The sequence below is a fragment of the Macaca mulatta genome, chromosome 12 (assembly GCF_049350105.2).
Source record: "Macaca mulatta isolate MMU2019108-1 chromosome 12, T2T-MMU8v2.0, whole genome shotgun sequence".
Lineage (NCBI taxonomy): Eukaryota > Metazoa > Chordata > Mammalia > Primates > Cercopithecidae > Macaca > Macaca mulatta.
The window spans coordinates 138,424,879-138,452,500 of NC_133417.1; the positions used below are offsets into that span (position 1 = coordinate 138,424,879).

General features: G+C 48.6%; 1 protein-coding gene and 1 long non-coding RNA gene across 3 annotated transcripts in view; one reads left to right on the top strand and one right to left on the bottom strand.

The window, feature by feature from the left end:
* The window catches only part of INPP5D (inositol polyphosphate-5-phosphatase D), a 152,179-nt gene that overhangs the window by 90,939 nt on the left and 33,618 nt on the right, over positions 1-27,622 (top strand). For both annotated transcript variants that reach the window (XM_028831241.2, XM_028831242.2), the window contains 8 exons: positions 10,455-10,561; positions 13,906-14,008; positions 15,783-15,979; positions 16,385-16,502; positions 21,204-21,300; positions 21,923-22,061; positions 22,388-22,496; positions 22,943-23,031. In XM_028831241.2, coding sequence (XP_028687074.2) covers positions 10,455-10,561; positions 13,906-14,008; positions 15,783-15,979; positions 16,385-16,502; positions 21,204-21,300; positions 21,923-22,061; positions 22,388-22,496; positions 22,943-23,031 — 959 coding nt within the window. The remainder of the gene's footprint in view (positions 1-10,454; positions 10,562-13,905; positions 14,009-15,782; positions 15,980-16,384; positions 16,503-21,203; positions 21,301-21,922; positions 22,062-22,387; positions 22,497-22,942; positions 23,032-27,622) is intronic.
* Positions 20,479-21,275, bottom strand: LOC114671442 (uncharacterized). The gene is made up of 2 exons (XR_003721456.2): positions 21,112-21,275; positions 20,479-20,785 (listed from the first exon to the last, which is right to left on the bottom strand). It is a non-coding gene; the product is annotated as an uncharacterized LOC114671442 (long non-coding RNA).

A 27,622-nucleotide genomic window follows, 5' to 3' on the forward strand; every position in this document is an offset into this window, starting at 1 on the left:
GTACATGGACTCTGGAACGAAACTTCCTAAATTCACGTCCCAGCTCTGCCACTTAGCAGTTGTGTGACCTGGGACATGTCATGACCAATGTAGCCCTCAGTTTCCTTATCTGTAAAATGGGGATGTTAAAAAGTACTTGAATAATATGCATAAGGCTCTTTAGACTAGAGCCCAGCATGTAGTCGCCACTTTGAGAGTCACCTGTTATTAGCAGGTTCTGAGAACCATCAAATCAACTCATCCATAAAATGGAAATTCTTCACACGGCAAATGCATGTAGAGAAGCTGCAGTGGGGCAAGACAAGGGGATCCAGTGCCAGCAGGACAGATGAGGCCCCTGCCCACGTGGGATTTATATTCTGGTGCATTGAGTAGCCGATAAAGACTCAAATACATCTGTCAGTGCAGATGGATGATCTGTCAATACAGTGGATGATCTGGCTACGAAAAGTGCTACAAAGAAAACAAAACAGGGCAATGGGGTAGAGGTTAACTGGCAATAGGGGATAGTGTAGAAGGGGCAGACAGGGAAGTTTCCTCTGAGTAAGAGGCACATTGGCGGAGACCCCAAGGCTGAGAAGCAACCAGTCGGGCAGGGGTCTGAGGGAAGAGCATCCCAGCTGGCAGAGCAGCATGTGCAAATGCTGGGAGATGGGCACTGGGGCTAGCAGGCCAGGGCCCAGGTTCGGGAGGCCAGGCAGGGTGTCAGGAGGCAGGGGGGTAGGCAGTGCCCAGTGCGGGGCCACATGAAGCTGGAGAACAGCAGCAGACAGAACCGGGGGTTGACGAAAGCGAGAGAGTTTCCTGAGCAGCCTCCGGTTCTGGCTGATGGCGAATGGACATCTTTCTTCATTTGGGTGGCCAATGAGTTCCCCTGAGAAAACTGATCAATGCGTAGACCCTTCCCTCAGATAAATCCCAACCTTCACACAACAGTTTGCATCCCTTGTCAGGTTTTAAGACCACTATGAAGCCCCCCAAGTCCCTGTGGCTACAACATTTTTTATTTAGTGTCTCAAAGTTCATTTAGAGGGGCATGGTTAAGGTTGCCACACGTAGCAGATAAAAATACCGGAGGCCCAGTTAAATGTGAATTTCAGATAAACAACCAATATAGTATATGTATGTCCCATGCACTATTTGGGACATACTTATATGCAACAGTGATTCACAGTTTTTCTGAAGTTCAAATTTAACTGGGTCTCCGGTATTTTATCTGGCTTCTTCAGGCATGATCAGCATCTTTCTTTCTTTTTTTTTTTTTTTTGAGACAAAGCCTCACGCTATCTCCCAGACTGGAGTGCAGTGGCACAATCTTGGCTCACTGCAACCTCCGCCTCCCAGGTTCAAGTGATTCTCCTGCCTCAGCTTCCCGAGTAACTGGGACTACAGGACCACCACCACGCCCAACTAATTTTTTTATTTTTAGTAAAAACAGGGTTTTACCATGTTGGCCAGCCTAGTCTCAAACTCCTGACCTCAAGTGATCCATCTGCCTCGGCTTCTTAAAGTGCTGGGATTACAGGTGTGAGCCACCATGCTCGGCCATCTTTGTTCTTAGTAAAGTAGTATGCACTAAGTGTGGGGAACTGGGAGGACCTTGGCAGGGCCTGTGCATTCAGAGTTCTCACTGTCTCTATGTCCTTGGAGATAGGATGTTCTGACCCCCAGGTATAGGGAGGGCTCCTCTCGCATGAGGGTCTGTAACCTGCTTTAGAGGAATGTCAGAGGGTCCTTCCTGCACCTGCCATTGCTCAAATTACTTCAGCTTAAAATATTCAATATGCTTAGGATGCCCTATTTTGGAATAATGCATCCTGAATCCCACTGATAGCACAGTGGGGTGCTAGTAGCCCAGCCTTGAGTCCCAGGTCAGCCACTTGTGACTTGGGTCTGGTGTCTTCTCTCTGGTCCTCAGTTTACTCTTCTGTAGAGCAGGGATAGTAGTAGCATCTTGCAGGGCTCTCATGAGTCTTATGTGGGTGAACATCCAAGCACCTGGTGCCCAGCCTCCAGGGAGTGCTCAATACGATTGACTGTCACCACCATCACCACCGTTATTATTACCCTTCCAGGGTAGCGGTGAAGGAGACTGATCTCAGGGAACTGCTGGGGGTGACATCATAGTGGTCATAGTCCTGCAGAGGGGAGCTCATAGCATCATGGCGGCCCCTGTGTATAGTGGCAAGTTGGGCAGGAGAAATGGGGAGTCGCTGATGGTTTGAGCAGGAAGGCTGTGTGGAAGGTGAGCTTAGAGTGGTGGTTTCCTCTTATCTGTTGATATGGTTTGGCTGTGTCCCCACCCAAATCTCATCTTGAATTGTAGCTCCCATAATGCCCATGTGTGATGGGAAGGACCGGGTGGGGAGGTAATTGAATCACGGGGGCGAGTCTTTCCCATGCTGTTCTCATGGTAGTGAGTAAGTCTCACGATATCTGATGGTTTTATAAAGGGGAGTTCCCCTGCACAAGCTCTCTTGCCTGCCACCATGTAAGACATGACTTTGCTTCTCCTTTGTCTTCTGCCATGATTGTGAGGCCTTCCCAGCCATGTGGAACTGTGAGTCATTAAAACTCTTTCCTTTATAAATTACCCAGTCTTGGGTATGTCTTTATTAGCAGCATGAGAACAGACTAATATATCTGTTAAGGAGAGAGGGGTGGCCCCAACTTGGATAAGAGGAGATGGAAACGTAAGAAGAGTGAAGATTGTCAGAGCACCTGATTACTAAAAAACTTAAGATTGAAAGAAACACCTCCCAGATTCTGAGAAGTGCTGTGAACTTTTGTTGGTTTAACGCAATAGACATTTGCGTAGCATCTTCCATGGGCCAGCCCTTCATTGTGAACACTTCCTCTAAGGGTTTGCTGTGGAGAAGGGAATGCTGGTACATGGGCAGGTATTAGAATGTGCTCCAGGGGGAGGTTAGTCCCCAGGGAGGACTGATTAGCTCTTTTGAGGAGTAAGGGCAGGAGGCTTCACACCACCGAGGTGGCTCTGACTGGGATTTGAAGGATGAATAGGATTTTGCCAAGCATGAGGCAGGGGAGGGCACTGGGACTGAGAGAATGGGGTGTGCAGGGAAAGGGACAGGGCATTAGTGAAATCACGCATTACATGTTGCTCATCTCTCTCTGTGATTCTGGAGAGAGAAGCAGCTGGGCATGCCGTCCTGGGTGTGAACAGAGCCTTGAATGCCCGAGTAAGGATTGGAGCTGTTGCTGCTGAGAGGTGGGTATTCTCCTTTGTGGAAACAGATCAGGGATGGGTGAAAGAGCTAAACTAGAGATCACTGGCCCTAAGAAAACCCAGCTCTAATTAAGAATAGCTATGCGTGGGTGCAGTGGCAAGCACCTGTATTCTCAGCTACTTGGGAGGCTGAGGTGGGAGGATCACTTGGAGCCAGAAGTTTGAGTTCACCCTGAGCAACATAGCAAGACCCCATCTCTAAAAATTAAATAATAATAATAATAATGCGCTATTTCAGAGAAGGTTCGTGAGCCCTGAAGAGTGTGGATGCCCACAGACTGCCAGCCCACTCTCTGGGACTGTGCCCACCTGGCTCCAGTCTTCCTGCCAATCCAGGATGGTGGAGCCTGACTTCTTCTCTGTGGTGACACCTGTCACATCAGAGCACAATTGACTGCTCACAAACGCCCTCCCCCTGAAAAGGGAAAGCTCTTTCCTTTATACACCCTGGAGTTTGCAGGCCCCAGCTTGGGCCCTGGGGCTCAGCAAGTGCGTGCTCAGGGATTGCCAGTTGCCTGAGGCACTTGCAACTGTCATCCATCGTGAATCCCAGTTCAGTCTCCTCCCTTTAATGTGGGCTTCACAAAGGCTGGGATGTGGATTTTTTGGTTGTTGTTAACCACTAAATCCCAGAGCCAAAACAGTGCTTAGCACAGAGTAAGTAATCAGTAAATGGATGTTGAGAGAATGCACGCATGAATCAGTGAATGAATGCAAGAATGAAGGAACACACACAGGAATGAGAATGAACGTAATAATCAATGAACGCACGCATGAATGAGAGAATGAAGGCAAGGATGAATGAATCTATGTATGAATGAGCGAATGTGTCCTAAACCAGGTGAGATCATACAGTTCTCATGGATGCATGTTTAAGTGGCTTCTTTATAGTTGGTGCTGAAAGGCAGTGTGGTTCAGGAGTGGGGGCTCTAGGTAAACTGGATGCACGTGTTGGTTCCTTGACTTGCTAATAGTATGATCTCAAGTAAGCTACTTAACTCCTCAAAGCCTCAGTGATGCCTCCACAAGACAGGGGTTCCTACAGGGGTTGCTGTGAGAGTTAATGGGGTAAGGTGTGTCCTTAGTGCAGAGTCTGGCTCATGGTGAGTTTCCAGCCATGGTTATTATGATAGAGTGGCGCTCGCCTGGAGGGAATCTGTGGTTGCAAGAGTTGGAGCTTCCTTACCCTATTTTGATCACCATGTTCATGAATAGCTTTGGCATCATGGCCTTCTACACATAGGGAACAGCCAGTTGCTGTATGTTGAAATCATAAAATAGTCATGCTCTGAGTACCTGCTATGCACATGCCAGGCTTTGGGATGCGGAGGTGAACCAGCCAGCCGGGGTCCTAGCTTTCAGGAAAGTTGCATTCAAGTCAGGGCAAAGGAGAAAATAAGCAAACACACAAATATACGAACCAGGAATGTGTCAGGGAATGATAAACTCTAGAGCTGGGGATTTAAATAGAAAAATATGATAATAATAGGGAAAAGCCTTTCTGAGGACATGCTGTGCCATTTAAACCGAGACCTGAGTGTCAGGAAGATGCTGGCTATGCCCAACCCAGGCAAAGAGGCCACTGGGCTCAGTTCCAAGGCAGGAGCAAGTATGGCATGTGAGACGGCTGGACAGCCAGGACTCAGCCGAGGCTGAGGCTGGACACGGGCCAGGCATGTGGGTTTGCTGAGCCAGAGTCCTGGGCTCACGTTCCTTCCAAATGCAGCAAGCCACCATTAGGAGGTTTCCAGCTGGGGGGTGGCGTGATCCCACCTCAAAAAGATAACTCTGGCTGCTGTACTGAGAACAAACTATGGGAAGAGAGGAAGAGTGGAGGCAGGGACACCAATTAGGAGGCCATGATAGCAGCCAGGCAAGAGGCGGTGGCAGCTGGAGATGGGAAAAGGCGAATGGAGTGGGAATGTTTCAGAGGTAGACCAGCCAGCACCCACTGATGGATACCATGTAGCAGGACAAGGGAAAAGGAACTTCTAGTGTTATTTCACTGGGAAGGTGCGGCGCTGACTGACCCCGATGGAATAATAACCCTGATCAAACAAGATGTCACATCCTGGAGGCAACCACACAGTCCTTGCAAACAGATGGCAAGGAAATTCAGGGGAAGGAGACATGGCCTGATCACAGCAGACTGGAAAAGTCTCAGGGCATTTGGTTAGCAGTGGTAGGAATCGGATCGTGGGATACTTACTGAGGTGCAGACGAGGCTGATGTGATTTCCCTTTGGGGAGGCTTCCAGCTCAAAGTGATGGTTGAATGCTTGCTTGCTCTGTCACCATCTTCCTTCTGGAAGGCAAAACCCATAGGGAAAGAGAGAACGGGAAAGCAACAACGTTCTGAAAGCCGGAAACGAGATGGATAGCAAGAGTCACTTATAGGAACCAAAAAACGAAACCCTAAGCAGGTGGAAGGAAAAACGGAGACACTGACTCACACAAAACCCACAAAGGGCTCAGGAGCTAAGAGCCTCGGGGACCCCGAGAAGTGGGGTGAAGGTGGGGTTATACGGAGCAGGATCAGAAGGAAGTCTGTTTAAAGAGAGTTCAGCCCAACAGAATCCCCCTCCACTCTGTGTAGCCAGTGGCTCCTCCTCATTCCTTTGGCAGAAGATTGGATATTCTTCTTTGGAGAAAGTGAAGGGCTGGGAGATGCCAGGCCTGCTGCAGGCAGGAGAACCTACCAAAAACAGAGGACTAAGGGACGGTCACTTGCTGAGTGCTGAGACCACAGCCTTCTTCCCTGCCCAGCTCCCAGGATGCGGCTGGCTCAGCCCCACCCTCCCCAGGCAGGAGTTAGAAGTCTTCTCGGGGAACCTTGATCAGCCCAGGGGCAAATACAGAAAGGTGTTGCCATCACGCAGTTTCCCCAGGATTCAGCCCATCAGACCACCCTGTGGAGAAGCCCTGCTCGACACACCCCACCTCACTGTTGGACACAGATACAGCCAAGGATCACCAGACACTGGAGGGAAGCTGGGGACAGGAGACAGGGGACACAAAGACAAAACACTTGGAGGGATCAAAATCTTTTTTTTTTTTTTTTGAGACTGAGTTTCACTCTTGTGGCCCAGGCTGGAGTGCGATGGTGCGATCTCAGCTCATAGCAACCTCCGTCTCCCGGGTTCAGGTGATTCTCGTGCCTCAGCCTCCCAGGTAGCTGGGACTATAGGCATGCACCACCACACCTGGCTAATTTTTGTATTTTTAGTAGAAATGAGGTTTCACCATGTTGGCCAGGCTGCTGTCAAACTCCTGAGCTCAGATGATCTGCCTGCCTTGGCCTCCCGAAGTGCTGGTGTTCCTGGACCAAATAGGGTCGGGCTGCTATTCCTTGTGGCCCAATAACAAGATGCAGATGAACATCTTGTTACTGAGGAAGAGAGTTTTTATTTTCTGTAACTGGTTACAGGGAGAAGGCCTGGAAATTATCACCAGACCGACTCCAAATTACAAAGTTTTACAGAGCTTATATACCTTCTCAGCTGTATGTCTATATGTAAGTGTGTATTCATCGAAAGATTTATACATGTATACATATAATTTATACATTATATAAATTAAAAGAAGTGACTAACTTCTTTTAATTTATAACTAAGGTCTGAGTCCTGAAGACCTTCCTCTGGAGCATCAATAAATTTACTTCACCTAAATGGGTCCAGGTGCTGGGGTGATTACCCTTATCTTATCTCCTGCTACATCACGGAGGTTTGTGGAGTTCCTTCAGACCTCCAATAAACTTGTTAAATCCTAAATGGGTCCTGTTAAGAATTCCTTGCCTAGGCAAAGCTTTTGATGGGCTTTTGGTACATTCCAGCCTTTGCATAAGGGCACTGGCTTTTAATATTTAACTTAACCACTCAGCCGGTACTGAAACAGTTGTTATGGAGGCCTGCGTGAGGGAGGCCTGGCCTGCCACACCGGGATTGCAGGCGTGAGCCACTGCACCCAGCCTCAGAGGGATCAAATTCTATAGTTAAAAAGAAATGGGCCTGTGGAATAACAGAATTATATCTAGAAAGGAATAGTAAGAGAATAAAATGGAAGTTAAAAAAGAGGAGGAGGAAGAGAGAAGGGGGAAGAAGGGGAAAGTGAAAGGAAGGACAACTCTGGGGCAATAAAAAAAATTATAGCAGTAATTAAAAAAGATAAGAACCCAATGGAAGGGTAGAAAGATACAGTTCACAAAAGTTCCCAAAAGGCAAAACAAAAGGAAAAAGTGATGGCAAATAGGAGAGGCAAGATTTTTACAATTTAAAAGACCAGTTCAGGGCTGGGTGCAATGACTCACACCTGTAATCCCAGTGCTTTGGGAGGCCGAAGCAGGTGGAACACTTGAGGTTGGGAGTTCAAGACCAGCCTGGCCAACATAGTAAAACCCCATCTCTACTAAAAATACAAAATTAGACGGGTGTAGTGGCGTACACCTGTGATCCCAGCTACTCAGGAGGCTGAGGCAGGAGAATTGCTTGAACCCAGGAGGCAAAGGTTGCATTGAGCCAAGATCCACGACTGCACTCCAGCCTGGGCAACAGAGCAAGACTCCATCTCAAAAAAAAAAAAAGAAGAAGAAGAAGACCAGTTCAGGAGGCCCAATTCAAAATAATAAGTGTCAGTAAGAGAAAACAGAGTGAGAAAATTTATTAAAGAATTCAGGAAAGAGTCTCAGAACAGAGTAACACTTGCCTCCAGGTTGAAAATGGCCAAGTGCTCACACAACACAGGAGGCCCACACAACCCCGGAAAGTCTCACAGCGCTGGGCTCCAGGAAAAGAGCCTAAAAATGTTCAGAGCAAAAGACAGATTACACCCTGTGTCAGGGGCCCCACAAGACCACCCCCAGGTTCTGTGATTCCCTCAGAGAATTCGCAGGACCCAGCCGGCGATCATCTTCACAGATCTGACGTATTACATTGAAAGGATACAGAGCAAAATCAGCCGCGGGAAAAGACACAAGCGTGGGGTGAAGTCTGGAAGAAACCAGGCACAAGCTTCTAAGAGTCTGAGTGTTAGGAAGATGTTGACTGTGCCCAAACCAGGGAAAGAGGCCATTGGGCACAGTTCCAAGACAGGAGCCAGTGTGGCTGGTGAGATGGCTAGGCGGCTGGGGCTCAGACAAGGCCGAGACTGGGCAGGGGCCAGGTGTGTGGGTGTGCTGAGCCAGAGTGCCAGGTTCACGCTTCCTTCTTCTTTTTTTATTTGAGATGGAGTCTCACTCTGTCACCAGGCTGGAATGCAGTGGCACGATCTTGGCTCACTGCAACCTCTGCCTCCCAGGTTCAAGCAATTCTCCTGCCTCAGCCTCCTGAGTAGCTGGGACTACAGGCACCCACCACCATGCCTGGCTGATTTTTTGTTTTGTATTTTAGTAGAGACAGGGTTTCACCATGTTGCCCAGGCTGGTCTTGAACTCTTGAGCTCAGGCAATCCATCCGCCTCAGCCTCCCAAAGTGCTAGGATTACAGGCATGAGCCACCGCGCCCGGCCCACGCTTCCTTCCAAGTACAGCGAGCCACCATTAGGAGTGGCTCAACTCTTCTGTGGAGTCACATAGGACACACTTCCCTCCTCCCCCAGTGAGGTGTGACAACATGTGTGAAATGTGGTTGTTAACTGGGGACTGGTCATGTAGACACCCTCTACCTGGCAGGTACCCAGATTCCAGACTCCCCAAAGGAAAACAGGTGCTCAGCATAAACCATCTTGTTTGTACAAACAATGTAAGGCACAGCAAGCCTCTCATCAGCTCTGGGAATGGTGGGAGCCCTTCCGAAATTTAAGTTCCCAGATGACAGCAAAAAGCCAACCTTTCAAGCAAGCCCTTCCAAGGACAGCAGTCTCAGACCTGCTGTCCTAACTCTTTTCTGAACAAGAGAATCAGAACAGCATTGTTTCTCCAGCAATCCCGAAACAAGGTTCCAGAGTCTGGGGGATAATTATTTCAAATTTGGAGTTCTGTCAGTTAAGTGTGAGGGTCGAATTTTCAGACACACAAGGCCTCTAAAAATGTATCACCCATTCTTCCTTTCTTGGAAAGCTACTAGAGATGTTGCTCTGCCAAAATGAGGGTGTAAATCAAGAAGAGGAAGACATGGGGTCCAAGAAATGGGATTTAATATGAAAGAGAGAGAGAGAGAAATAAATGTATTCCTGGATTATGAAGGCCCCAAGGGAAAGGCTGTGCCTCAGGCCTAGAGGTCACCAGTCCAGAGAAGACCCAGAGGCTCTGGGAGAGGCTCCCTCAGGACAAAGAAACTGATGAAAGTATTTGGTCACATGGAAAAGAGAGTTACAAACTGGGGAAGAATTAGAAACCATAAAAAAAGTATGGCAATTACTAACTCCAGGAATAACAAAAAGTTGTCTAGAAAAAGAGAAACAATCAGGGCTGGTCTGTCAATAGCATTTCTATAATCAGAATAACAAACACTGAGTACTTATCTGGCCAAAATTATGATATAATTGTTAGAAGGATGATGTGGGGACTGAAATTATGCATTGGCAGGGAGTCAAGGCTGGGAAGCAGGTTGTGTGTGTGAAAGAAAGTTAAACCTTCATCTTCCATAGTGGACAGTCAAAAATGTATTAGGACATAATGAAAACTGAAACATTAGAAAGTAGCAATTTAAGCATTTTTTTTTTCAAGAAACAGTAAAATTCCAAAAGAATCCATTAAGAGAGTTGAAATTGGTTGCCTACAGGGAGCTGGACATTGAAGGGAGGTTGGGTTGCGGGGGACTATTGTTTGCAAAAACCTATAGAACAACTTGACTCTTTTAATTGTTGATGACAGTAAAATGTAAAATCAAATTTAGATGTAAATTAAAAGCAAAGCAAAAGAAGGAAAGGAGGAAGAGTAAGAAAGAAAGGAGGGAGGGAGAAGAGGAAGAAGAAGAGGAGAAGGAAGAAGAGAGAGGGGAAGGAACGAGGCAGGGAAAAAGATGAAAAGACGATCATGCTGTCTCTGCTCTGGCCAGGCCAACTCTTGCTTGTTCCAGACCTCACCCTCCCCAAGCATGAGCCTCTCTTGGGAAGAGCAGCTGGAAGCAGAGGGAGCTAGGAGACCAGACACAAACTTGGGCTCAGCTGAGGGATGGGAGTTGATAGTCAGGTGCCTGGAACATAATGGAGACTGTTCATATTGGTTGAATGAGTGGATGAATGAATTAATGAATTTCTTTTCTCTTAAGTCCTGCAGCTCATTAAGTCACAGAAATTTCTGAATAAGTTGGTGATCTTGGTGGAAACAGAGAAGGAGAAGATCCTGCGGAAGGAATATGTTTTTGCTGACTCCAAAGTAAGTGACAGCAAACTTCTAAAATGGGCTGTGAGGTAGGGAGGGGACACATGCGTTTTGAGGCTCGCTGTGTGCCAGGGAGTGTGCATCATTAGCTCACTCAGTTCCCAGAACAACCCATTTCATACCTGGGAAAGGTGAACTTAGAGAAGTTGAGGACCATGTTCCAGGTCGGCCTGGATTTGAGCTGTCACTGTCTCAGGAGCAGGGAGGCTTCCCACTTCACCCAGCTGCCTCCCAGCCTCGAGGCCACATCCTTTATCACCCACATCTAACTCAGCCCCACACCTGGAGGGAAGGCTTTTAGCTTCCCTGGGCTGGGCTTGGGAAACTTTTGGGACACTCCTGGATGGATGGATGGATGGATGGATGGATGGATGGATGGATGGATGGATGGATGGATTGATTGATTGATTGATTGACTGACTTGAGACAGAGTCTTGCTTTATCATCTAGGCTACTGCAGTGGCATGATCACAGCTAACGGCAACCTCCACCTCCTGGGCTCAAGGGATCCCCTGACCCACCTCAGCCTCCTGAGTAGCTGAGACCACAGACACACACCAACAGCTAATTTTTTATATTTTGTAGAGACAGAGTCTTGCTGTGTTTCCCAGGCTGGTCTCGAACTCCTGGGCTCAGGCAATCTTCCAGCCTCCACCACCCAAAGTGCTGGGATTATAGATGTGAGCCACCCCTGGATTTAAATCTGAGTCTCGACTGGAGCTCCAACCCAGAGACTCATTTCAATACTTTGCCCAACTCTGCAGAAGAAAGATGCCCCTGCCAGGATGGGTTCCTGGGGCAAGAGGTGCTGTGGGCCACTGGGGAAACCCAGGCTGGGCCTCTGTGCCCCCAGAGTAGGTTCTTTGTGACCTCACCCCTCATCTCAGAAATTCGAACCAGGGGCCAAAACACATCATCGTGGCCTCATTCATTGTTCTCTGCCGTGCAGCTCATGTGAAGCAGTAAAAATGGATTGCACCAGCCTGAACAACATAGTGAGACCCCATGTCTACAAAACAAAAAAATTAGGCCAGGCACGGTGGGTGCCTTATGCTCGTAATCCCAGCACTTTGGGAGGCTGAGGCGGGATGGTTGCCTGAGACCAAGAGTTCAAGACTAGAGTGCAACATGGTGAGACCCCATCTCTATGAAGAAAAAAAAAATAGTTGGGTGTGGTGGCATGAGCCTGTAGTTTCAGCTACTTGGGAGGCTGAAGTGGGAGGATTGCTTGTTCGAGGCTGCAGTGAGCTGTGATCACACCACTGCACTCCAGCCTGAATGACAGAGCAAGGTCCTGTCTCAAAAAAGAAAGATTGCAGAGCGATAAGGTTGTCCATCACATCAGGTGCTGGCTGACATCTCACATCAGGGACCCCCAGCAAGGCCAAGGGACAAGGGCTTCTGGTGCAGGCCCACAGTGATAGCTCCCCACTGAATGCCCAGTCCCCGCTCCTACTTTCACCTCCAAAGCATCGGGGATGGGCTGGTGGGAGGTCTAAGGCGTCCAGAGCCATCAGGAGTAGTAGGGAAGGGTCTGGGAGAAACAAGAGAATGAGGCCCAGGCAGGTGGTGGGAGATGGAGAGAAAGACTGCCAGGCTGGAATGCTTTCTGAGCACCTGGGCATAGGTCCAAACACCAGCTCTGCCCCATTGCTGTGACCTCACAAGGACTGAGGCACAGGAATAAATGGAGGCAATGAATCGTGAGCCACTCTCAACTCGAGGCAGGTTACAGTAAAGGTGTCACTGTGACATCTTTGTGAGCTGGTGTCTTCAGGGAGGACTTACTGAGATTTGCAATTATGAGGTTGAATCACGTAAAATTTCTGTCTTTGCAGGTTGAAATAGTCAAACACTGGTCATGTCATATGTTACAATCTGAAATTTTGTGTAGCTTTGTTAAAGTCAGCCTGCTCTGTTGATTGCATGCTAAGAGAGGGCCAACTGAGGCTGCTTGGTACCCCACTGGGTACCCCAGAAAAATAGGCGAAAAATATTGAGGAGGCTATGAAAGCCTTCGTGTCTTCTCTTCTTTTTAATTAGTTTCTTTAATTTAAATTTTCTTTCATTACATAAGTAATCTATTCTCCTTGGTGAAGACATGGCAAACACAAACAAGCAAATGTTTAAAATAAAAACACCCATATACCACGAGTTAATCTGGGACTATGCCCCTTCCAGATGTTTTTTAATCTTCTCTTTCTTTCTTTCTTCGTTCCCTTCTTTCTTTCTTTTTCTCTTTCTTTTCTTTTCTGAGACAGGGTCTTGTCCAGTTGCCCAGGTTAGAGTGCAGTGGCAAGATCATGGCTCACTGCAACCTCAACTTCCTGGCCTCAAGTAATCCTCTCACCTCAGCCTCCTAAGTTGGGAGGGACTACAGGCATGCACCACCATACCTGGCTAATTTTTTTATTTTTTGCAGAGGCAGGGTTCCCCCATGTTGCCAGACTGGTCTCAAACTCCTGGGCTCAAACGATTCCTTCTGCCTCAGCCTCCCAAAGTGCTGGGATTATAGGCATGAACCACTGTGCCAGGCCCAAATGTTTTCTTAAAAATGCAGTGATGCTATTCATACCATTTGTCAACTAGATTTTCATACTTAACAATATATATTGTGGCCATCTGTCCTTGTTGGCAAGATAGTTCTGGATCACACTTGTTAAACACTATGATATTCTAGTTTATGGATGGTCAATAATACTTTTTTTTTTTTTTTTTTTTTTTTGAGACAGAATCTAGCTCTGTCACCCAGGCTGGGGTGCAATGATGCGATCTTGGCTCACTGCAACCTCCACCTCCTGAGTTCAAGCAATTCTTCTGCCTCAGCCTCCCGAGTAGCTGGGATTACAGGCATGCACCACCACACTTGGCTAATTTTGTATTTTTAGTAGAGATGGGGGTTTCACCATGTTGGTCAGACTGGTCTCGAACTCCTGACCTCAGGTGATCCACCCGCCTCGGCCTCCCAAAGTGCTGGGATTGCAGGCGTGAGCCACCGTGCCTGGCCCTCTAATACGTTATTAATGAATCTCCTAAGGCTGGACAGTAAGGTTGTTTCTGATTTTTTTCTGTACTGAGGCATGTGCTGCAGAGCCGAGACAGGGTTGGACCTCTGTGCAGCTCCTGATTACCTTATTAAAGTCACAGCCTTGCAGGGGAATGTCTGGGCCAGAAGCCACTCGCTTACGACTTGGACGCATGTTTCCAGGTTGCTGTCCTGGAACTTCATACTGATTTACGCTCTTCTCAGTTTTCTTGAAGCTGACCAAGTCCTTTGCAAAGTGTCATGTGCAGGGAGGCAGAGGCCTTTCTAAGTCTGTCTGCCCTTCCATCCCTAGAAGAGAGAAGGCTTCTGCCAGCTACTGCAGCAGATGAAGAACAAGCACTCAGAGCAGCCGGAGCCCGACATGATCACCATCTTCATCGGCACCTGGAACATGGGTGGGTCCGCGTGCCCCCTCCCTGAAGTCGCCCCCTCTGCTTCTGCTTCCCTGACTCAGGCATCCTCAAGGTGGGGTGGAGTGACAACATCCATGTCCCCTTCCTTCCTGCCCCAGGGCCCTGTCCCCAACCCCCAGCCTACCAGCACAGCCTCCTTCCTAAGGAATTCCACCCTTTTCCTGAGATGATGGGTAAGAAAAATGAGCTTTGGGACTATTGTACCCCAACAGCAGCTGGGGTAGGTTACTCTATGTGTCCAAACTGGAAAGTTGTAGGGAAAGAGTCTGAATATCTAGGTGAAGAGGCTCATGGGTACCCCGCCAGCCCTAGGCAGCTCACTAAGGGGCCCCAGGCCTGAAAGAAAGAAGTCCACCGTTGAGCAGGGTTGCCAGATTTCTCAGGAGAGAGACAGAAAGAGAGATAAGTAGGTAGGTAGACAAAGGATGCCCCGTTATATTTTAATTTCATAGAAACAAATTTTTTCAGTATATGTTTAGCTACAAACAAATACTGAACATATATGCTAAATAGACATTATGCTGAATATATAGTGTATATACATATGCTAAATATATAGTATATAAACATATGCTAAATAAATGTAATTATTATATTAAATATAAATTATACTAATATTATTTAGTTTAAGCATACAGTTAATAATATACTAAATATATGCTAAATATATTTTGTATTAAACATATATACTGTATATTTATATACTAAACATATGCACGCTACTAAATATAAATAATACTAAATAATTTTTTAGTGTAAGTGTTCAGGTAGAAATAAATTAGATAGAAGACATCTAGATAAACTTATTCTAGAAACTACCGGTTTATCCGAAATTGGAATTTCACTGGGCATCCCGTGTCCCTTACCCTTTGTCCCAAGAGGAGTCTGGGAGGAAGAGGGTGATCAGCGGCCGGCAGGGGCCTCTTGGAAGTGAAGTGGCAGCATGTCACTTGTGTCCCAGAGCCACAGCAGCCCTGGAGTAGAGCTCCAGGATGTCCTTGACACAAAGGCAGGGGGTGCCCTTCCCACACAAGAGTGTGGAAGGAGCAAGCTGAGGCTGCAGGAGGGCCGAGACCCACCAGCCCGGGAGTTTGAGCACCCACGTTGAGCCACAGTCCATTTACTCCAACGCGTGGCTTCTCTGCACTTGTAAGGCAAGAAACTCATCTCTTTGAGGAACAAACATTGCTCATCCTTCAAGGGCACTGCAGGGAGAACCGTTCAAAATTTCTTGATTGAGCTGCTTCAACTCAGTTTTGAAATGGGAATGCAGAGGAGTTTCTATGCTCTCCAGTTTCTCTGGCTCACACCCATGCATCTCTCCACTCTGGGCTGGGATCTGCCTTGCAAGGGAGCCTTTGTTGTCTCCCAATAATGGGTTAGAAGTCACCATCCAAAACTTGTCAGTCCCCTTGGCTGTCTTGAGAATAGGATGTGAGTTCCTTGAGAGACAGAACTCAATTATCGTAGCCTCAAAATGCAGGACAGCATCTGACATCAGGGGATCTTCTGGTGTTTCTATACCTTGAAACTTAACATTATGTTTAAAAAGAGGCTTAACTGAGCTCTAGCCCTCACCGACACCCTGGGTGAGGTTGGCGCCCAGGCCTCCATCGCAGGCATTTCTTTGGACTGCCTGAATGGTCTTGTGTGATGATGTGACCTCCCTCACACTCCCACCCTCTGTTTTGAATTCTCCTAATGCTTTGACTCGATGTGCCTTTGACTCACTTGGTGTTGGGTTTTGCTGTTGAAGGTAACGCCCCCCCTCCCAAGAAGATCACGTCCTGGTTTCTCTCCAAGGGGCAGGGAAAGACACGGGACGACTCTGCCGACTACATCCCCCATGACATTTACGTGATCGGCACCCAGGAAGACCCCCTGAGTGAGAAGGAGTGGCTGGAGATCCTCAAACACTCCCTGCAAGAAATCACCAGCATGACGTTTAAAACAGTGAGCAGCTGGTGGTGCCCCGGGTGGGGTTCCGGGACGGAAGCTTTGCACAGCTGGGCTGTCTCAGAGGCAAGGGCAGGCTCAGCCTATCAGCTCTCAGTTTTCAAGGATGTCTGGGGGCCCCCACTGAGAGGTGCGTCTATATTCAGAAATAAATGGGATCCGTGGGGTATTGCTGAAAACCACTGAGTCCTCTATCTTCCCACCCTTGGTCAGCCCCGGTTCTCATCTTTAGGATGCTTTGTCTCACCTATCACACATCGCTGGGAGTCCCCCGAAGGGTTGGGATTACAGACGGGGTACCCCACACCCAGGGGCTGGGACTGGGGCTGGGTGTGAATCACTGTGCCCTGGTTCACACCCTACACTTAAGGGCCGAGTATTGCAACGTTGTTCTCCCACCAGGTCGCCATCCACACACTCTGGAACATCCGCATCGTGGTGCTGGCCAAGCCTGAGCACGAGAACCGGATCAGCCACATCTGTACTAACAACGTGAAGACAGGCATCGCAAACACACTGGGTGAGCGAGCAGGGCGGGGACCCTGTGTTCCTCCCATACCCTCTGCCTCAACTCACGTGACCATGCCATCCTGATCCCACCAGTAGTTCCAGAGTCTCACGTTCTCAGCTCCCCGCTCAGTCCTCAGCAAATAGGGGTGGTTGGTCTCCCTGGCTGAAACTCACTCAGGGTCTACACCAGCGCTCCTAGGGATCTAGCTAAAATGCAGGTTCTGACTCAGTAGATCTTGGGTGGAACCCAGGGTTCCAAGTTTCTGACAGGTTCCCAGGTGACTTCAGCACTGCTGGTCAGCCCGTGGGACCCATTTTAGGTAGCGAGAACCTAAAACAGGGATTGGCCAACTTTTGCAGGAAAGGGAAGGGCCTGATAGTAAGTATTTCAGACTCTGCAGGCCAGTCAACACTACTCTCTGCCTTTCTGGCGGGAAAGCAGCCATAGTCAACCCAGAAAGCGAATGGGAGTGGCTGTGTTCCGGTGAGACCTTCCTTACCAGCACAGGTGGGAGGTGGCTGGCTCCCGCCCTCAGTCCCTGTACACCAGGTTGGATCCGGAAACGCTGGTGTCAGTGGAGAGTCTCTGGCTTCAGAGAGCAGTAACAAGGGCAAGAACTCTTTATGAGTGTAGGGGTGCAAGCCTGTGTGTGTGAGTAGGTCTGTGTCTGTGAGTTTGTGTGAATGAGAGCGTGCATGTGAGTGTGTGAGCCTGTGTAGGTATGTGAGAGTTTATGGATGTGTGTTTGTGAGCGTGTTTATGTGAGTCCATGTGTAAGCGTACCACCCCATATCTATGAGTGTGTGTCTATGTGTGTGAGTCTATGCATGTGTTTGAGTGTGTGTTTATGATAGTCTATGTATGTGAGTCCATGTGTGAGTGTACCACCCATATCTGTGAGTGTGTGTGTGAGTCCATGCATGTGTTTGTGAGTGTGTGTTTATGTGAGTCTATGTATGTGAGTCCATGGGTGAGTGTACCACCCCGTATCTATGAGTGTGTGTGTGAGTTCATGCATGTGTGTTTGTGAGTGTGTTTATGTGAGTCTATGTATGTGAGTCCATGTGTGAGTGTACCACCCCATATCTATGAGTGTGTGTCTATGTGTGTGTGAGTCCATGCGTGTGTGTTTGTGAGTGTGTTTATGAGAGTCTAGGTATGTGAGGGTGGGTGTCCGAGTGCATGTGCATAAGTGCTAGAGCCTCTGTGTGTGTGTGTGTGTGTGTGTGTATGTGTGTGTGCGCGTGTGTGCACGTGGGGTGGGACACACACAGGGCCCCCAGGCTGGCATCAGGGGTGAGGCCAGTGGTTTTTGGTGGTTGGAGTCAGTGGAGTCAGGAATAGGACAGAGTCCTAGAGATAACAGGAAATGGAAGAATTGCTGCAATCGAACGTGCAAAGCTCTCTCAGCTTTTCTGCTGACAAACCGCAAACTGCCCGTGTCCACCCCCGCTCGTCCCCCTTCCTTCCTGCCACAGTGGAAGGGTGGGGCTGGTGAGGCTGTCCTGGCTGCGCCCACGCCCTCCTGCTGCCCGGGAACCACCCGGGTGTGGATTCCATCGCTCCCTGGGCTTCCAGCCTCTCCCACCGGCCCCTGCCCCGCTGTGCAGAATATGCTGGGACCTCCTGGGGCCACATAAAACCACCCCGTCAGCCAGACCTTGCCTGAAACTCCCGCCCCAGTTCCTGGTCATGCTGGCCTCGGGGCTGGGCACTGGGTCAGCTTCTGAGCAGGCAGGAGCTCTGCTCATGTGGACCTGACACACACTGCGTGAGCAGATAGGAGGGAAAGAAGCCAGTTCCGGGGAGGGAGCGCGCTGGCCAAGGAGTGTGTGGCGTGGGCAGAGGGCAGAGGTCAGGGACCTCCCTGAGAAGGGCAGTGCGACTGGCATCTGAGGGGTGGGGAGAAAGGCCTGGCCAGAGTCCCAGCTTTATGACCATTGCAGGGCAGCTTCTGGGCTGTGGAGCTCACACACACCTTCCCCACCTTCCCCTCCTTCCCCTCCTCTCTGCCCTGGGGCCAGCCTCCCTCCTCCACTCCCCTGAAATGGCTCCCCGCCATAATTAGCACAGGACAGGAAGAGCAAATGCTGGTTGGCTGATAAAACATTAGTCCTGGCTGGTGCAGTGGCTCACGCCTGTAATCCCAGCACCTTGGGAGGCCGAGGCAGGTGGATCACTTGAGGTCAGGAGTTTGAGACCAGCCTGGCCAACATGGTGAAATCTCATCTCTACTAAAAATACAAAAATTAGCTGGGTGTGGTGGCATGCACCTGTAATCCCAGCTGCCTGGGAGGCTGAGGCAGGAGAATCGCTTGAACCCGGGAGGCGGAGGTTGCAGTGAGCTGAGATTGTGAAACTGCACTCCAGCCTGGGTGACAGAATGAGATACCATCTCCAAAAAAAAAAAAAAATCCTTAGAACAACCAAGGCCTCTCTAAGAGTGTGCCCTAAGCAAGGCTGTGTGCTAAATGCTTTGTATCATCTCATTTAATATAAATACCCTGCTAGTCACGACGGCTCATGCCTGTAATCCCAGCACTTTGGGAGGCCAAGGTGGGAGGATCTCCTGAGACCAGAAGTTTGAGACCAGCCTGAGCAATATAGGAAGATACCATCTCTCCAAAAAAAGAAAGACTGGGCATGGTAGTGCATGCCTGTGGGCCCAGCTACTCAGGAGGCTGAGGTGGGAGGATCACCTAAGTCTGGGAGGTCAAGGCTACAGTAAGCAACGATTTTGCCACTGCACTCCAGCCTGGGTGACACAGACTTTGTCTCAAATTTAAAAAACAAAAACAAACAAACAAAATACTCGGGCAGAGACTCTCGTTATTATTCCCATTTGCAGATGAAGACACAGAGTCTATGGAGATGATCCATAACTTGCCCAAGGCCCAGGGATAAGAAAGTGGTGGGCAGGGATTGAAACCAGGCTGTCGGGACTGGAACCAGTTGCTCAGTTCCAGGTCACCCTCTGGGAAGGAAAGAAGAGGCCTCCCAGTTTGGGGGCAGAGGGGCAGGGCTGGAGAGCTAGGTGCAGTGGAGAGGGCTGGAGGGCAGAAAGCCTGTGTGCTCCCCCACTGGGTCCTGAGGATGCTCAGCCAGGTGATATCCAGGGGTCCCTTCAGCCTATGGCCTATCCAGAGCTGTCCAACCAAAAGAAAATGGGGCTGGGCACGGTGGCTCACGCCTGTAGTCTTAGCACTTTGGGAGGCGGAGGCAGGCAGATTGCTGGAGCTCAGGAGTTTGAGACCAACCTGGACAACACAGTGGAACCCTGTCTCTACTAAAATACAAAAAATTAGCTGCGTGTGGTGGTGGGTGCCTGTAGTCCCAGCTGTCGGGAGGATGAGACAGGAGAATTGCTTGAACCCGGGAGACGAAGGTTGCAGTGAGCAGAAATTGTGCTGCTGCACTCCAGCCTGGGGACAGAGACTCCGTCTCCAAAAAAACAAAAAAGAAAAGAAAATGGGAGCCAAATAGATCATAAATAAATAGATTTATGATCAAAATAGATCACAATTTGATCTATTATAATCAATAGGTCAAATTTTCAAGTAGCCACATTAAAAAGGAAACAAGTGGAATTAATTTCAATAATAGATTTTTTTGAACTTCATACATCCAAAATACAATTATTTCAATAGATATTCAATGTAAAAAGTGATTTGCTATTTTACAGTCTGTGTTTCTTACCAAGGCCACAATTCTGATGTGTATTTTACACTCACAACCCGTCTCATTTTGTGCCAGCCACATTTCAGGTGTTTGATAGTCACACGTGGCCTGTGCCTGTATTGGACAGAGCAGGTTCTCAGCTGCGTGTGTCAGGATTACCCAGAGCAGGGGTTGACAAACGTTTTCCGTAGAAGGCCAGATGGTGAATATTCTAGGCTCTGTGGACCACGTAACTGTCTCAACGCTTCAGCTCTGCCATCGTAGTCTGAAAGCAGCTACAGACAATCCAGAAGTGAATAGGCATGGCTGTGTTCCAGCAACATGTTCTTTATGAACACTGAAATTAGAATTTCATATTTTCATGAATCACAAAAAGACTGTTTTTCTTTTGATTTGTTTCCAACCATTTACAAACGTAAAACCATTTGTAGCTGGCAGTGAGCCAGCATCTGCCCACCGCTGACCCTGGAGGGCTTGTCAAACACAGATTACTGGGCCCCATCCCAGGATTTCCGATTCAGTATGTCTGGGGCGGGGCTGAGAATCTGTCCTTCTGACAAGTTCCCAGGTGGTGTTCAGCTGCTGGTCCAGGTTTCCCTTTGGGAACCACTGACCTAGAACAGATCAGAAAAAGGTGTGATCTCAGTGTGGGCTTTTGGTCTATCCAGGAACCTTGAATTCGCTGGGAGGGAGATCAGCCCACCCGGGCTAGAACCTTCTGAATCTTCCCAGGGCTTCTGGCTGCCGCTTAGCACCCTGGTCACTTCAGAGAGAGATGCCGGGGGAGGATCACAGCAGCCGCCTTCCTCTGCCCCGCTGAGAAGCCCAAGGCTGCCGCCATCTGCGCTGCTCCTGCATTTTCTCATCTCCCGCTCTCTGCCCAGCGGCTCCCACCCCGCAGGACCCCGTTTCGCCCTCCCCTTGCCAGCTCCTCACTCACCTGCCCCTCTCACCCTGCCTCCGGGTGATTTCTGGCCCCTTGGCAGTGTGTCTGTTTGATGTTTTGATTCTTCTTTCTGCTCTTCGTTGTAGGGAACAAGGGAGCCGTGGGGGTGTCGTTCATGTTCAATGGAACCTCCTTAGGGTTCGTCAACAGCCACTTGACTTCAGGAAGTGAAAAGAAACTCAGGTAATGGAACTCCTTCCCCCCAAGAGTGTGCATTTGGGTTATCTGCCCAGACACACCTCACTCCTCTAAGCACCAGAAGGACCTGCTCAGCTCTTGCCTTTGACCTTGTGGGTGTCCTGTGGCCTTTCAGGGCCCACCAGTCTCATTAAAGCCAATTGCAGCACAATAGTGACCTCATGTGTGGAGGAATTTTGTCTGAAGGTCAGAAAAGATATTTCCTTGTGTCATTAGCCTGATGGACCCCCGACTAGCACTGTTTCTAAAGCAGAAAGTTTCCTCTGGGGCCTTCTTACAAATCCAAGCTGATCTTGCCTAGCTGGGACCCAGGAATGAAGACAGCCATCTAGAATCCTCACTGTTCTGATTCTCTGCTGTGCAGATGCTGTTACTCCTGGGCCCCTGCCCTCTGTGCATCCAGTGTGGCCTCAAATGCCCTTTGCATCCTGGCTGTAGCGTATTTGCACGCTAAGGTGGTCTGCTGCAGCAGGGCTGGAGGGCTAAGTCTCCCTTCCCCCCACCTGCTATGCTCCTCGCCCCCCACCTATGGCAGGAGTGACTTCCTGCCACAGTGGAGGGGGAACCAGTGACCCTGTGCTAGATGGCCACTTTTTCCTTGCATTAGGCGAAACCAAAACTATATGAGCATTCTCCGGTTCCTGGCCCTGGGCGACAAGAAGCTGAGTCCCTTTAACATCACTCACCGCTTCACGCACCTCTTCTGGTTTGGTGATCTTAACTACCGTGTGGATCTGCCTACCTGGGTAAGGGGCTGCCCGCCTGGGGCTGGGGCTGCAGGAGATGGAGGATCCCTTGAGTCAGCCCGGGGCAGGTGGTCGTGGAGATATGTGAGCTAAGTGGGCTGAGGCGGCTGCTCCCCTTGGGGGCTCAACGCTGTTTCTGTTACTGAGCCTCAGCTGCTCCTCATGGTTCCCCTGTGCTCATGCCCGGTTCCCATAACTGTCACGGCCACCCTGCCACCATCACTCTGCAGCCTGTGTCATCCAGCTGCCCGCCCCCAGCCCCGAAGCTTGCCAGGCCTGGATCAGCAGGGCTTCTCTCCAGAGGCCTGGGCATGTTCTTGTTCCAGGAGGCAGAAACCATCATCCAGAAAATCAAGCAGCAGCAGTACGCAGACCTCCTGTCCCACGACCAGCTGCTCACGGAGAGGAGAGAGCAGAAGGTCTTCCTGCACTTCGGTAAGAGCAGCGGCCTCTCGGGCGCGGTGGCTCACGCCTGTCATCCCAGCACTTTGGGAGGCCGAGGCGGGTGGATCGCGAGGTCAGAAGACCGAGACCATCCTGGCTAACATGGTGAAAACCCGCCTCTACTAAAAAAAGTACAAAAAATTAGCCGGGCGTGGTGGCGGGCGCCTGTAGTCCCAGCTGAGGCAGGAGAATGGCGTGAACCTGGGAGGTGGAGGTGGCAGTGAGCTGAGATCGCGCCACTGCACACCAGCCTGGGTGACAAAGCGAGACTCCGTCTCAAAAAAAAAAAAAAAAAAAAGCAGCAGCCTCTCCTCTTGGAGCCTTTCCAGCCATCCTTTCGTCCCCTTTCCCCCGATTTCCTACCAGGAGAATAGGGAAAATTGGGCAGATGCAAAACCTGGGGAATCAGAATTGAACCCGAAGTCTCTCTGTTTCAGAGGAGGAAGAAATCACGTTTGCCCCGACCTACCGTTTTGAAAGACTGACTCGGGACAAATACGCCTACACCAAGCAGAAAGCGACAGGGGTGAGTCCTCTTCACAGACACCTCCCCTGCCCTCCATCTCGTCCCCACTCGTGTCTGTTCCCAAAAGGTGAACAGAGAGCATCTTCATCCATTAGGCAAAAAAAAAAAAGGAAAGAAAAAAATTAGAAAGCGCATGTTGATTTGTGTCACAGAGTAAGTGGGCAGCCACAGTTGTGCACTGCTTTGAGCTGGGAAAATAACCCTTGTGATTTATCTTCTGTCCAGGTACTCTAAGATGCTGAGAGGATTTTAAAATATTATTTCCTTAACTGGGTTCTGAAGATCATTTTTTTAAAAAGTCCCATGATCATATATATTTGCTAAACTGCTGAGTAAATTAACATTAAGCCGGTTTCTTTGCTGCAGGACTTATCAGAGCCTTTATGGGCCTAAGAGCATTGTGGTTCTCCATGAGGAAATCTGTATGCCAAACTCAGTTATTCATGGAATACCAACTAATATCTTATTAGGCCACTTGTTTTCCAAGGAACAGTGTTTGGGGAAAGATGCATAAAATATGTATTCATTTGTTCAAAGATATTTCCTGATGGACTATTATGGGTTAGGCACTCTCCTAGGTGGTGGGAGAGCAAAGATGTCTGCTCCAGGGACTTCACGGTAGGAAAAACAAGACGAATATGCAACTAGCTGTAGCCAGAGCCAGAATATGACAATGCCAGGGCAGGGAAGGATCAGGGAAGCCAGCCGCTGGCAGGGTTCAAGGGTTGAACGGCTGGGGCAGTGAAGTACCCAGGCCTGCTAGAAGCCTAGGGCAATGGAGCACAAGCTCAAAGTGTCATCTGAAAGAGTTCTGGGCCCCATCTGGGCTCAGGGGCAAGTGAAGAACTGGATGTGGGAGAGGAAGGCCAAGAGCTGGGTGAATTTCAGAACTGAGCAGGAGAGGAAGAGAATAAAACAGGGAGGACAGGAGAAGATCCGGGACTGCTGTCACCCACGAGACTGGGACCCCCAGGATGGGACACCCTCTTCCGCAGGGTCCACTGCCTGCTGTGTGGATAAGGTCACCTGGCCCAAAGGCACTGTCAGAGCAGGTTCATGGGGACCCCTGTGCAGGCTGGTGAAGGATGATTTGGCTTACGTGAGTTTAAGTTGAGGAAGATAGGGGCCTGAGATGGGAGAGCGGCCAGTCCTAGATGCCAGGATGACAGGCCACAGGGGGCCACTGCAAGCTCTGCCGGGCACTGGTGCATCAGACTGGCATGTGCAGGATTGTAGTGGGCATTGTGGTAAAGGATGAGGATGCGGCAGGGGCACCGGTGAGGAGGCCGTCGTGCACATTTAGCTGAACAACAGCCAGGGCCAAATCAGGGAAGACACAGTGAAAATGAAAGAAAGGGGGAAAGCAGGATATATTAGGAGACCTGATTGCCATTGATAAAAACTGGAAAATCACAAGGCGGAGCTGGCTTGAAGGGGAAAAAAATAGAACTTGTTTTCAGACTTATTGATTTGTATGACATTAGTGGAAGAACTCAGAGAAAATATCCAGAAGGCAGCCAGAGATAGTGACACATTGCTTAACAACGGGGATATGTTCCGAGAAACGTGTCATCAGGTGACTTTGTCATTGTGGGAACCTCATGGAGTGTATATACACAAAGCCCACTTCAGTTAGATGGTGTGGCCTATTGATCCTAGGTGACAAAGCTGTATAGCATGTTACTTTACTGAATACTGTGGGAGTTGTAACACAATGATAAGCTTTTGTGTATCTAAACTTTAAAAAGGTACAGTAAAAATATGGTATAAAAAGAAAAAAATGGGCTGGGTGCCGTGGCTCATGCCTATAATCCCAGCACTTTGGGAGGCCAAGGTGGGTGGATCACTCGAGGTTAGGAGTTCAAGGCCAGCCTGGCCAACACGGTGAAACCTTGTCTCTACTAAAAATACAGAAATTAGCCATGCATGGTGGTACACGCCTGTAACCCCAGCTACTCAGGAGGCTGAGGCAAGAGAATCGCTTGAACCCGGGAGATGGAAGTTGCAGTGAGCCAAGATCGCGCCTTGCACTCCAACCTGAGTGTCAGAGCAAGACTCTGTCTCAAAAAAAACAGATGGTACATTGTATAGGGCACTTACCATGAATGAAGCTTGCAGGACTGGAAGTTGCTCTGGGTGAGTCAGCGAGTGAGTGGTGAATGAGTGTGAAGGCCTAGGACATGACTGTGCACTATTGTAGACTTTACAAACACTGTACACTTAGGCTACCCTACATTTATTTTTTAAATTTTCTTTTTTCAATAATAAGCTAACCTTAGCTTACTATAACTTTTTTATTTACAAGCTTTTTATTTGTAAACAATTTAATTTTGACGCTTTTGTAACAAAATGCAGCTTAAAATGCGAACACATTGTACAGCTGTACAGAAATATTTTCTTTCTTTATATTCTTAATCTATAAGCTTTTTTCTAGTTTTAAAATTTCAAAACTCTCATTTACATTGAATTTTTTGTTGAAAATTACGATGTAGGTCAGGCACTGTGGCTTATGCCTGTAATCCCAGCATTTTGAGAGGCCGAGGCAGGCAAGTCACCTGAGGTCAAGAGTTCGAGACCAGCCTGGCCAACATGGCAAAACTCTGTCTCTACTAAAAATACAAAAATTAGCCAGGCATGGTGGCATGCACCTGTAATCCCAGCTACTTGGGAGGCTGAGACAGGAGAATTGCTTGAACCCAGGAAGCAGAGGTTGCAGCGAACCAAGATCATGCCACTGCACTCCAGCCTGGAGCAAGACTCCGTCTCAAAAAAAAAAAAAAAAAAACGTAAATGCACACATTAGCCTAGGCTGACACAGGCTCAGGATGGTCAATGACATTATCTCCCGCCTCCACATCTCATCCCACTGGAAGGTCCTCAGGGGCAATAACATGGAGCTGTCATCTCCTATGATGACAATGCCTTCTTCTGGTTACCTCCTGAAGGACCTGCCTGAGGCTATTTTATAGGTAACATTTTCTTTTCTTTTTTCTTTTCTTTTTTTTTTTTTTTGAGATGGGGTCCTGCTCTGTTGCCAGGCTGGAGTGCAGTGGCGCAATCTTGGCTCACTACAACCTCTGCCTCCCAGGTTCAAGCGATTCTACTGCCTCAGTCTCCCAAGTAGCTGGGATTACAGGCGCCCACCACGGTGCCTGGCTAATTTTTTGTATTTTAGTAGAGATGTGGTTTCACCATGTTGTCCAGGATGGTCTCGATCTCCTGACCTCGTGATCCGCCTGCCTCAGCCTCCCAAAGTGCAGGGATTACAGGCGTGAGCCACCACACCCGGCCTCTACATTTTCTTATAAGTAGGAATACACTCTAATTATAAATAATATAGTAAACACGGAAATGAGTGACAGTTAGTTATCATTATTATCAAATATTATGTACCGAACAGAATTGTACTGTTGTGCTTTTACACAACTGGCAGTGCCGTGGGTTGGTTTGCACCAGCATCCCCACAAGCTCGTGAGTAATGTGTTGCGCTGTGACATGATGACAGCTACAGCATCACTAGGTGATGGGGATTTTCCAGCTCCATTATACTTTCGTAGGACCTCTGTCCTATATGCAGTCCATTATTGTGGTACATGACTATTTGTGGAGCCCCACGGGTAATTCTCAGGGGCAGCCAATGCAGAGAACTGCAACGTTAAGAAGTAACTGTTTAGGCTGGGCATGGTGGCTCACGCCCATAATCCCAACACTTTGGGAACTGAGGCAGGTAAATCATTTGAGGTCAGGAGTTCAAGACCAGCCTGGCCAATATGGGGAAACCTCGTCTCTACTGAAAATACAAAAATTAGCTGGGCGTGGTGGCACAATCCTGTGATCCCAACTACTCAGAAGGCGGAGTCAGGAGAATTGTTTGAATCCGGCAGACAGAGGTTGCAGTGAGCTGAAATAGCCCCACTGCACTCCAGCCTGGGCAACAGAGTGAGACCCCGTCAGAAAAAAAAAAAAAAAAAAAAGTAACTGTTTGGCAGATAATTGATAAAAAGTAAAAATGCACCTATTCTATATTTCAGTAATTCCACTTTGGTGTGTGCTCAAGAGAAATTAGTATATTTGTTCACTAAAACTAGGTGTAAGAATGTTTGGCCAGGCGTAGTAGCTCGTGCTTATAATCCCAGAGCTTTGGGAGGCCAAGGCAGGTGAATCACCTGAGGTCAGGAGTTCGAGACCATTCTGGCCAACATGGCGAAAACCATCTATACTAAAATACAAAAATTAGCTGGGAGTGCTGGTGTGTGCCTGTAATCCCAGCTACTCAGGAGGCTGAGGCACGAGAATCACTGGAACCCGGGAGGCGGAGATTGTAGTGAGCCAAGACCATGCCACTGCACTCCAACCTCAGCAACAGAGAGAGACTCCATGTCAAAAAAAATATATAAAAATAAAAAAATAAAAAAGAGTGTTTATAGCAGCTTTGTTTATAATCTTCAACCCTATGTCCATTAACAATAGAGTAGATAAATGTGATACTTATAGACAATGGAACTTTTATAAGCAACAAAGTGGCTGAAGGAGTCCAACATGAAAGAGTATTTACCGAGCGAGTCCATTTATGTACGTTCATGTAAATTAA